Genomic DNA, 11,285 nt, shown 5'->3' with positions numbered 1-11,285 from the left:
ATTTCTTTCCTTCTACTAACCCTCGGGTGATTCATTTCTTCTTTTCTAGTTGCTTTAGGTGGAGAGTTAGATTATTTAATTGATTTTTCTCCTGTTTATTGAGGTAGGCTTGTATTGCTATGAACCTTCAACTTAGCACTGCTTTTACAGTGTCCCATAGGTTTTGGGTTGTTTTGTTTTCATTTTTACTTGCTGTTATGCATATTTTGATTTCTTTTTTTATTTCTTCTGTGATTTGTTGGTTATTCAGAAGTGTGTTGTTTAGTCTTCATACGTTTGTATTTTTAATAGTTTTTTTTTCCTGTAGTTGACATCTGATCTTACTGTATTGTGATCAGAAAATATGCTTGAGATGATTTCAATTTTTTTGAATTTACCAAGGCTAGATTTATGGCCCTCCTGGAGAAGGTTCTGTGTGCACTTGAGAGAAAGGTGAAATTCATTGTTTTAGGTTGAAATGTCCTATAGATATTGACTAGATCTAACTGGTCCATTGTATCATTTAAAGTTTGTGTTTCTTTGCTAATTTTCTGTTTAGTTGATCTATCCATAGGTGTGAGTGGGCTACTAAAGTCTCCCACTATTATTGTGTTACTGTTAATTTCCTCTTTCATACTTGTTAGCATTTGCCTTACATATTGTGGTGCTCCTATGTTGGGTGCATATGTATTTATAATTGTTATATCTTCTTTTTGGATTGATCCTTTGATCATTATGTAGTGTCCGTCTCTGTCTCTTTTCATGGCCTTTATTTAAAAGTCTATTTTATCTGATATGAGTTTTGCTACTCCTGCTTTCCTTTGGTCTCCATTTGCATGAAATACCTTTTTCCAACCCTTCACGTTCAGTCTGTACGTGTCCCTTGTTTTGAGGTGGGTTTCTTGTAGACAGCATATATAGGGGTCTTTTTTTTTTAATCCATTTAGCCAGTCTTTTTCTTTTGGTTGGGGCATTCAACCCATTTACATTTAAGGTAATTATTGATAAATATGATCCCGTTGCCATTTACTTTGTTGTTTTGGGTTTGAGTTTATAAACCTTTTCTGTGTTTCCTGTCAAGAGAAGATCCTTTAGCATTTGTTGGAGAGCTGGTTTGGTGGTGCTGAATTCTCTCAGCTTTTGCTTGTCTGTAAAGCTTTTGATTTCTCCTTCATATTTCATTGAGATCCTTGTTGGGTACAGTAATCTGGACTGTAGGTTTTTCTTTCATCACTTTAAGTATGTCCTTCCATTCCCTTCTGGCTTGAAGAGTTTCTATTTAAAGATCAGCTGTTATCCTTATGAGACACCCCTTCTCAGCTATTTGTTGTTTCTCCCTTGCTGCTTTTAATATTTGTTCTTTGTGTTTGACCTTTTTAATTTGATTAATATGTGTCTTGGGGTGTTTTGCCTTGGGTTTATCCTGTTTGGACTCTCTGGGTTTTTTGGACTTGGGCGGCTATTTCCTTCCCCATTTTAGGGCATTTTCAACTATTATCTCCTCAAGTATTTTCTCATGGCCTTTCTTTTTATCCTCTTCTTCTGGGACTCCTACATTTGAATGTTGGGGCGTTTGACATTGTCCCAGAAGTCTCTGAGGTTGTCCTCATTTCTTTTCATTCTTTTTTTCTATTTTTCCTCTCTGCTTCATTTATTTCCACCATTCTATCTTCCACCTCACTTATCCTATCTTCTGCCTCCGTTATTCTACTGTTTGTTCCCTCCAGAGTGCTTTTGACCTCAGTTATTGCATTATTCATTATTTATAGACTCTTTTTTATTTCTTCTAGGTCTTTGTTAATCTTTTATTGCATCTTCTCAATTCTTGTCTCCAGACTAGTTATCTGTAACTCCATTTTGTTTTGAAGATTTTGGATCATTTTTACTATCATTATTCTTAACTCTTTTCCAGGTAGACTCCCTGTCCCCTCCTCTTTTGTTTGGTTTGCTGGGCTTTTATCATGTTCCTTTATCTGCTGAATATTTCTCTGCCTTTTCATGTTGTTTAGGTTGCTGTGTTTGGGGTGGCCTTTCTGTATGCTGGACATTTGTGGTTCCTCTTTATTGTGGAAGTTGCTCCCTATGGGTGAGATCGGAGGAGTGGCTTGTTAAGGTTTCTTGGTTAGGGAAGCTTGCATAGGTGTTCTGGTGGGTGGAGTTGGATCTCTTCTCTCTGGAGTGCAATCAAGTGTCCAGTAGTGAATTTTGAGGTGTCTATGGGTTTGCTGTGACGTTTCATCGCCTGTGTTTTAATGCTCAGGGCTATGTTCCTGTGTTGTTGGAGAATTAGCTTGCTATGTCTTGCTCTGAAACTTGTTGGCTCTTGGGTGGAGCTTAGTTTCAGTGTAGGTATGGAGGTTTTTGGATGAGCTCTTGTCGATTAATGTTCCCTGGAGTCAGGAGTTTTCTGCTATTCTCAAGTTTTGGATTTAATCCTCCTGCCTCTGGCTTTCAGTCTTATTCTTACAGTAGCCTCAAGACTTGTCCATCTATACAGCACTGATGACAAAACATCTAGATTAATGGTGAAAAGATTCTCCACAGTGAGGGACACCCAGAGAGGTTCACAGAGTTACATGGAGAAGAGAAGAAAGAGGAGGGAGATTAGAGGTGACCAGGAGGAGAAGAGGCAGAATCAAAAAGAGAGAGACCAATCTAGCCAGTGATCAGTTCTCTAAGTGTTCTCCGCAGCCTGGAACACCCAAATAGATTCACAGAGTTAGATGGAGAAGAGAAAGGGGAGGGAAGAGATAGAGGTGACCTGGGGGAGAAAAAGGAGAGTCAAAAGGGGAGAGAGCAATCAAGCCAGTAATCACACTGCTAAGTAAAAATGGGTACTTAAAATTGGATTCTTAAATGTACAAAATTAATAACAAATGCAAAAAATCAAATATTAAAAATCTAGAGTAGAGGTTAAACTCTCAAAAATACAATATTAAGAAAACAAAGCAAAATCACAAAAGTTATTAAAAATATATAAAATTTGCTTTAAAAATAGGGTCTTTTTTTTGCAAGTTAATAGTAGGTTTTAAAAAGGAACACTAAAAGACTAATAAAAAACTTAAAAATTAAAAAAAATGATAATAGTTAAATATATCTAGGAATTTCTCTGGAGATGTTGAGGGCAGTGTTGGGTCAGTTCAGTTTCAGATAGTTCCCTGTTACAGCTAATATGTCTTCTCAAGGTCTATAGGTCCCTTCCAATGTAGTCAATGCTAACTACAGTGTTTTAATCTGTTACACCTGTCACTTCCAAAGTGGTTCCCTCTTCTTTATATATTTTGGCTTCCTCTATTTTCAAGTCTCTTCAGTATCTAACTTCTGCCCTGACACAAGGGGTTGAAGGTGGTCATTTATTTAGGCTCACTAAAGGTGTGGCTCTAAAGGTGTGGCTAATGGATGTTCTTAGTCAGCTCTGTTCCCTATACAATAAGTATCCTAGATGGGAGACCTAGGTGGTCCAACTCCATGATCACCATGGAGAGGGGACCAGGATTATGATCACTTTTTTTTGCATCCCTGATAACTTTTTATTGAATGCCACATACTGTTTATGAAAAATTGTGGAGATAAACTGAGGCTATGGGTATTATCTTCTTTCAAATATAATTTCCTTTTGTTTCTGAAGACCAAGTAGGATAAAGGTAGGGACAAATAAACTTTTATTTTCCCACTTACATAATTACTTGTTGTTTATTCCTTTCCTTTCCTCTTTGTGCATTTTTTTTTAATTATTTTTTTATTTTATTTCATTAAAAAAAAATTTTTTTATTTACAATATTGTGGTGGTTTTTGCCATACATTGACATGAATCAGCCATGGGTGTACATGTGTCCCACCCATCCTGAACCCCCCACCCTCCTTCTTCCCCACCCCATCCCACCAGCTTTTGGTGCCTTGCTTCATACAACAAATTTGCACTGGTCATCTATTTTACATATGGTAATATGCACGTTTCAATGCTATTCTCTCATATAGTCCCACCCCTGCCTTCTCCCACATAGTCCAAAAGTCTGTTCTTTACATCTGTGTCTCTTTTGCTGCCTTGCATATAGTATCATTGTTACCATTTTTCTAAATTCCATATATATACTGTATTGGTGTTTCTCTTTCTGGCTTACTTCACTCTGTATAATAGGTTCCAGTTTCATCCACCTCATTAGAACTGACTCAAATGAGTTTTTTTTAAATAGCTGAGTAGTATTCCATTGTGTATATCTACCACAGCTTTCTTATCCATTCATCTGCCGATGGACTTCTATGTTGATTCTATGTCCTAGCTATTGTAAACAGTGCTGCAATGATCATTGGGGTACATTTGTCTCTTTCAATTCTGGTTTCCTTGGTGTGTATGCCCAGCAGTGGGATTGCTGGGTCACATGGCAGTTCTATTTCCAGTTTTTTAAGGAATGACTTTTAAAGTTGTTATTCCAAAGTTGTTACTCGAAGTGAATGTTTTGGGTACACAGAGTTTGTTCACTAACAAGTATTTGGGAGCATTTGGGGGTGAGAAGAAGGCTGTTAAACAAACAGAAGAGATTTTTTTTGCTAGTTCCAGAGCAGTGATGCCTTTCAAGATACTGCATTGCTCTTCAGCTGTGACTTTATTTGAATAGAACGTAAGGTGTACTTAATAAAAATTTGACCTATTTTAAGAAATTGATGACCTGGAAGATTTTTTTAAAGGGTTGTAAAAGCCTGTTGTTGGTTTATTGGATAGAATTATAAAGTAAAAGGCTCTGATCTGCCCAGATTAGGAACAGATTCTGAAATGTGTAAGCTGCTTCATGAATTAACACTATAAACCTGTCAGTTGCCATGGTGTAATAGCTTAAAACTGAATTCTGTAGCTTTGATAGTACTTCAGGAAACTTGTCAGTTGGATGAACTCAAGATGTTATACAGGAAACCATCTATAAAAAGAATTAGGGAATAAGATGACTACTTATGTTTTACAAGATTTCTTGAACATACTTCATAAATGTCAAGAAACCATGTTAGTATATAATGCTGACAGGGACACAAATATAATCATGTTATGTATAACTGGATGCTAAAGTGATATTTGTTAAAAAGAGATCTTACCTGTACTTCATTCGTCTGCAGTGACTTTCATTATTCATCATGTGCCTAACTTTTTTCACATTTTTGTGGGAAATGACAGTTGAGTAAAGGCAAGCATGACAAATCTGTCTGATTCAAAGTCCTTTTATATTTGAAAGTATACTAAGTCATCTTCAGCATTCTTTAAAAGCTACTCCACTGCAGGAAATAATAATTGCCACTTATTATCTAAATCAGAATCAACTCATCAACAGTTCATAGACTGATTGTACTATTATTGAGCTATGTATTGATCTCAAAATGTTGTTGGGCCTCAGGATCTGGCAGGTTCCAGAGGTGCTGATTATGATGCTGAGTCATGGCTATACTCCAGAAACTATGAATAAATATTTGTACATGTTGGATGGTCTCCTTGAAAAAAGATTACTTATTCAGGAAGCCGGCACTTTTGAGTCACATCCTGAAACCATGGATGGATACACACCAGATCAACTGATGAAACAGAATGATGTCCCAGGGATAATTCCTATGAGAGGAAACTGAGTTTCACTAAAGTGAGATGGAAAGACACTATTATATGCTAAAAGCAGCATAGTCTTTAACTAGATTTGGACATACTTTTTGCTTAAATTGTATGACCTTGAATAATTTACTTAACCTTTCTGAGCCTCAAACAACTCATTTGTAATATTGGGTTATTGTAATAATAATAGCAACTAGCAACATTTGTGAGACTTAAATGAGTTAATCCATATCAAACATCTGTAACAGAGCTTGACACCTGGTAAGAGCTTAAGAAAGTATAGTCCCTATTATTATCATTTTCTAAATCCCCTGCTAACATTGGTGCTACAGCCCAGATCTTCTAGTCGATGCCTTCTCATGTAAGACCATATAAACTTATCATTTCATGCAAAGACAACATTTAAGCCTTTGCAATCACCTTGAGGCAGGGAAGACAGGCTGGCACAAGGGTGGGCTCCTCATCTATAGGCATTAGGCAGAAGGCAAAGCCACCTCCTTGTTTTGCACTTAATGAGACCATGATGCAGAGAAGAATGGCGTCTAGAACAAACACTTTGTAGCATCTGAGCAAGAAACTCTACCTTGAAAACAATGGAGCATGTGCAAATAAAAAAAAGCACAGGTTGCTGATACCTTGTGAGCACACATGTGGTGCTCAACTAGTAAGGGAAAATTTAAGGAAAACAGCTCTTAGAGAGCACACACAGTGGCTTCAGGAGACAAATGCACAAGCCAGAAAGATGGTGCTACTTGCTACCTGGTGCAATCTGGGCCAAACCTCAACCTTCCCTTCAATAAATATTCCACCCCTCATCAAAAAGACCCCACCCATTCACAGAGCTGAAAATGAGATTAAAAGGGGGGTATCAACACCCTGTGGGTATTCCTCACTCAGGAGGATGCCCACACCCTTTGCTTCTGTCCTGAATAAAGTGCTTCTTCGTTCTCTTTGCTCCTCAGTCTCAGTGTGAGTTTGTGTGTGTGTGTATATATGTTTATTTTTCCTTGGTTTCTTGTGTTCCTTACCCAGATTCTTTTGGACAAGTTGAAAAAGAGCTTGGACTTTGGTAAAGCTTTTCCTGTATCAACCCTACTTTTCCATTTCTCTCTATCTGGTAACTCAGATGGTAAAGAATCTTCCTGTAATTGGGGAGATCCGAGTTCGATCCCTGGGTTGGGAAATTCCCTTTCAGAAGGAAATGGCAACCCACTCCAGTATTCTTACCTGGAGAATTCCATGGACAGAGGAACCTGGGGAACTTCAGTCCACGGGCTCGAAAAGAGTCATACACGACTGAGTGACTAACACTCTCCTCAAGCATTAGTTCTCTTCTATTTTTCCCATTTTCTTGTTCTCCTAACCCTTCCAACTGCTTTGGCTGATATTTTTAGATATTTTAAATAATGTGAACAGAAAGTATCAAATTTCATAACACTATTTTTTTTTTCTAAACGGCAATAGAAATAACTCGGCCATACTTCCCTTTAGGTGGTTTTTATAAGCCACATTAGTGACATTGCAAAACTTCATTCATCATTTCCAATAGATAATATTTATCTTTGTAACTTAGTAATTGCCTTTAAAAAGAACCTGTGGCCATTTCAGATACTTTGGAAGAATCTTTTTTTCTTCTTTGTCAAGGTAGAGAAGGAACTTTTCTACAAAACCATATTATGTAAGTGATTGCATTATTAGCCTTACAACATATTTCTGTTCCTTGCTTCTTTTACCTTTCATTTCAGTGTGGATTTTGCCAGCAGTGGGATCTTTTTCAAGTCACATCACTTCTCTAAACCCCAGTCTTAATGACTGTAAATATGTGATACAAAATTTTATACCTACAGATTTGTTAAAATAATTCAACAAATTCTTTGTAAACTATAAAACACTTAACAAGTGCAATAAATTATTATTACTAAGGCAAAGACCAATAAAGATAGCTAATGGGTCAAAAAGGGTGGTAGAAGGTAGAGGTTAACAATAAGTGCCTTTTTATCAACTGTGCACAAGCCGATTTTGCTGAAGTAGTAGGAGGAAACGTGTGGATTTGGAGCAAGTTGTTTTCAAGCTTTTTCTTAGTAATAAGATGCTCAGAAGCAAACCCCTTGCAATTATATAGAGCAATTTACTATTCTCTTTCACATACATTATCTCGTTTAATCTTAAACACAAAACTGCCAGGCTGGTGTCATTACCTCCACTTTATAGATGGAAATTGAGTTATAATTTGCCTCTAAGCACATTTAGTGGTTGAGGCAGGGCTGAAATCCAGGTTGATATTTATACTATTGTGTTTGTATTATATTTTATGTTGTATTATATTTATATATATATAAATATATATAAATTATATGTTTATATTGTATTATATATTTCATGTTTATATTATATATGTTTATATATGATTATATTTATATTATGTATTATATATAATATAAATATTATATAATATGCTTATATTATATAACAAGTTCCTTTGCTATATATCTATTCATTTATTCAAAGATTAGTCAGTCCTGTCAGCTTTTACAATACTGTGCTGTGATTTTAAATTTGCTTTAGATGGCTTTTAGCCCCACCTATAAACTCACCTATCTTGTGACTTATAGAATCTGTGTCCTGGCCCCCTGGCTGTTTCAGGAATACCTATTTTTATCAGGCAGGAAGGAAAGTATTAGAGATTCAATAAATGCCTCTAAGTTGGAAAGGGGGGAAAATGGGGGCTATGATAATTGTTTATGATAATCCATTTCTTGAGAAACAATGTTATTGGTAAGTACCTGGAGTTTTTCCAATAATGCAAGCATTGTCCCAGCCAACACTTAGAACGAAGGGTTTATCTAGCATGGCTTTCAAGAGGTGGGGAAGGGAGACTGAAACCAGGAACTAGCTTTAGGCTTGCCTTTCCAAAGATGATTCTTAGTGGAAAGCTGTCTGTGCAACAGTGTTGTATAAAACTGAGTGGACAGAAACAAGAAGTTGTTTGCCACATTGATCTTAGGTCTGGAAACTGCCTAGTGTAGTGGTTATCAAGGAGTCTGACACTAGGCTTTCTAGGTTCAAATCCAAGCTTCACCATTTATGGCCTGTAGTAACTTGTAGGCAGTTTAATTTCTCCTCTTCTCAGTTTCTGGTCTTTAACATGGGAATAAAAATAGTACATACATCCAAGGCTGACTGAGTATTAAATGAGATTATGCATATAAAGGGCTTAGCACAGGCCAGTGCCTGAGATGCTGGGAATGCTGAATCAATAGTAGGAGATATTATTATCATTATTATAGATGTTATGATTCATCACTTGCACCTTGTGTCTTTAAACAAGATTTACCTGGAATAGTACTTGGCAAAAAAAAAAGAAGCAGCAGCAGCAGCAGCACAATCAAAGTTTGTTGAATTATTACTCTGCTAAAAATGTCATGATGATAAAACTGTGTGGTGGGGTTGATGGTTTGGGTGGCAACTGTAGGTTGAGGAAGGTTTGCAGGGAGACTTCTGGAAAGATAGGTGCAGGATAGACTCCTTATAACAAGAAAATTTATTTAGTGGAAAGGGCTCAAGAGAGCTGTTTTTCAGTCCTAGCTCTGCTCCCAGTAAGTTGTGTAAGCTAGGATCACTCACTTTCCTCTTTGGGTATTTCCTCATTTTTAAAAATAAAATGACCAGATGAGTGGTTATTAACTGTGGGCTGGGAGTGGGGAGTATATCTGAAACTGTTTCAAATTTTGTATCTCTTCATTTCTATCCCCCATCTTTTATTTGCCTTCAGATCCCTTGTGAAAAACTCTGTCATTCTGCTAACTATATATATAACACCTCATTGCACTAGTGACAGTCTTGTAACCCAGAAGCTGAGGAAAGAATTGTCTTCACGTTCACTTGGGTAAGAAAGTCTAGGTGGGACACTGTTATTTAGGAATTCCTTTTGTGGATTTCTAGATAATTGATTCAGGAAGCCAGCTATCCTATTTCCTATTTTTGTTTGTTTAAATGTGTTTAGCTGATCCAGGAAATGCTATTTGATGGCCTGAGTTTAATTTCAGTAGCCTATAAATAGAATAGAAGCAAGTTATTTCTAACTTTTTAGTTAGTTTTTATGCTGTACATGACCAGGGGCTAATAAAATATTTAAGGACAGATTGATAGGGTAGAGAGAGCTTTAAGCTCTCTCTGAGAGCATTTTAAGGCAAGCATGATTGTCTTCATCCTTATAGGTAATATGAAAGAATTTGTCAGACCTATTGCCTTGGATCCAAAAGTAACCAGTCTTTTTATCTGAATCTGTAAGAGCATCTCTATGGCAGAAATGTGGCCTTCTGTTCGCCAAACCCACACTACTTACACATTCCTTAGGAGGCAGCAATGGGCTGGTGATGGGGAGGAAGGAATTGTGGAGAGAGATTCATTGGACCTCAGTAAGAGAAATGGCATCCCCTTATGATTGTATGAGACATAGAAAAAGAAATAGCATGGTGTTGCTTCAGCCTGGCTAGCTAACTTAAGGAAGACTTAAATGCTGGAGTCCCAAGGGAAAAGCTTTCATAATACTGAGCCAAACATGTGGGATCCAGCATAGAAGGGTGGAAGGGCACTAGATTGGGAATCACATCTCTGTTCTACTTCCAGCTTTGTTACTAATTTACTGTGTAATCTTGGGCAAGTCTGAGTTTTACTTCCCAATATATAAAGGAGGATTGGACTAGCATTGCCTCCAATATACTTGCTGGCTCTAACAGTCTGATTCCAAGATTGCATTATGTAATAATTGAAGCCTAGCAACATGAGAACATTACAACTGGAGCAGGTAAGATTAAGAGGGTGGGGCAGGGGAAAAGGGTCTGTCCTGCATAATTAAGTTAAGTAGGGGAAAAGAAAGGCAGTCTCTGACTGTTGGGGTAATTGACCTTTAATCCTTCCTGTGAAATTGTTGGTTTTAAGAATATAGACTCAAAGAGAAGTGTAGAACTGGAAGTAATGATTTTTCATGGAAAGGAGAGTATTTTTTGATTGAATAGATGTGTGGAGACATGAATCCTTTTAGTTTTGATCATAAAACCAGTATTCTTCAGTAATAAAAAGATGATTAAATTGTATTCTGTGGCAGTATATTTTGCTGTCTGTTTTAAGAGAGGTAATAAATTCAGATTTGTCCTTACTGTATACTGTGTGAAATGGTTTGGAGGCAAGAAAGACTGGGTAAGGAGATCCCTGATGATGAGATCCTCAGCTTAGGAAGGGTGTAGTGATAATGGAGAAATTGGACGGGAGAGGGAGGCGTTCAGGAAGACTCAGGTTTCTGGTTTGGACAACTGGGAAGATTATGGTGCCATTTACTGATATAAGAAATACAGGGAAGAGTAGAACACACAGGAGAGTGGATGATGAGGATTTAATGTTTATGAAGAAATGAAGCAAAGTTCTGAGTTATCTGAGGCTTTGGTATATTTGGTATAGATTCTGAGCTTTTATCAGTATTCAGTTAACTTTCAAATAATTTTTGTCTCAGAAAAGAGTGTGTGTATGTATTAATGTGTCTCATTGGTGGCTAGTGGAGAGTATCACTATGGAGACTAATGATATAATTCCCCCTGCAAATGGATAAGAACACTCAGGTGGGTCTGGTTCAGTCTTCAGGCTGAAGGCCATTTGAGGTCATCATATCTTGGTCATAGCATGTGATGTATAAGGGGTGTGTGTGTGTGTGTGTCAAAGCCCG

At 37.1% G+C, this 11,285-nt stretch overlaps 1 protein-coding gene across 5 annotated transcripts in view; it reads left to right on the top strand.

Moving 5' to 3' along the window:
* Nucleotides 1–11,285, top strand: part of IL13RA2 (interleukin 13 receptor subunit alpha 2) — a 73,495-nt gene that overhangs the window by 46,118 nt on the left and 16,092 nt on the right. Inside the window, exon 1 of one of the 5 annotated variants that reach the window (XM_043458704.1) lies at nucleotides 9,435–9,452. The exons of 3 other annotated variants lie outside the window; for them this stretch is intronic. Coding sequence is in view for 1 of the 2 variants with exons in the window: in XM_043458700.1 (XP_043314635.1) it covers nucleotides 10,350–10,373 (24 nt within the window). In the remaining variant the exon portion in view is untranslated. Of the gene's footprint in view, nucleotides 1–9,434; nucleotides 9,453–10,283; nucleotides 10,374–11,285 lie in introns of those variants that run through there. One more of the 5 variants, XM_043458700.1, reaches the window with a different exon arrangement.

Source organism: Cervus canadensis, chromosome X (assembly GCF_019320065.1).
Source record: "Cervus canadensis isolate Bull #8, Minnesota chromosome X, ASM1932006v1, whole genome shotgun sequence".
Taxonomy (NCBI): domain Eukaryota; kingdom Metazoa; phylum Chordata; class Mammalia; order Artiodactyla; family Cervidae; genus Cervus; species Cervus canadensis.
This window is presented reverse-complemented; position numbering and strand designations above follow the sequence as displayed.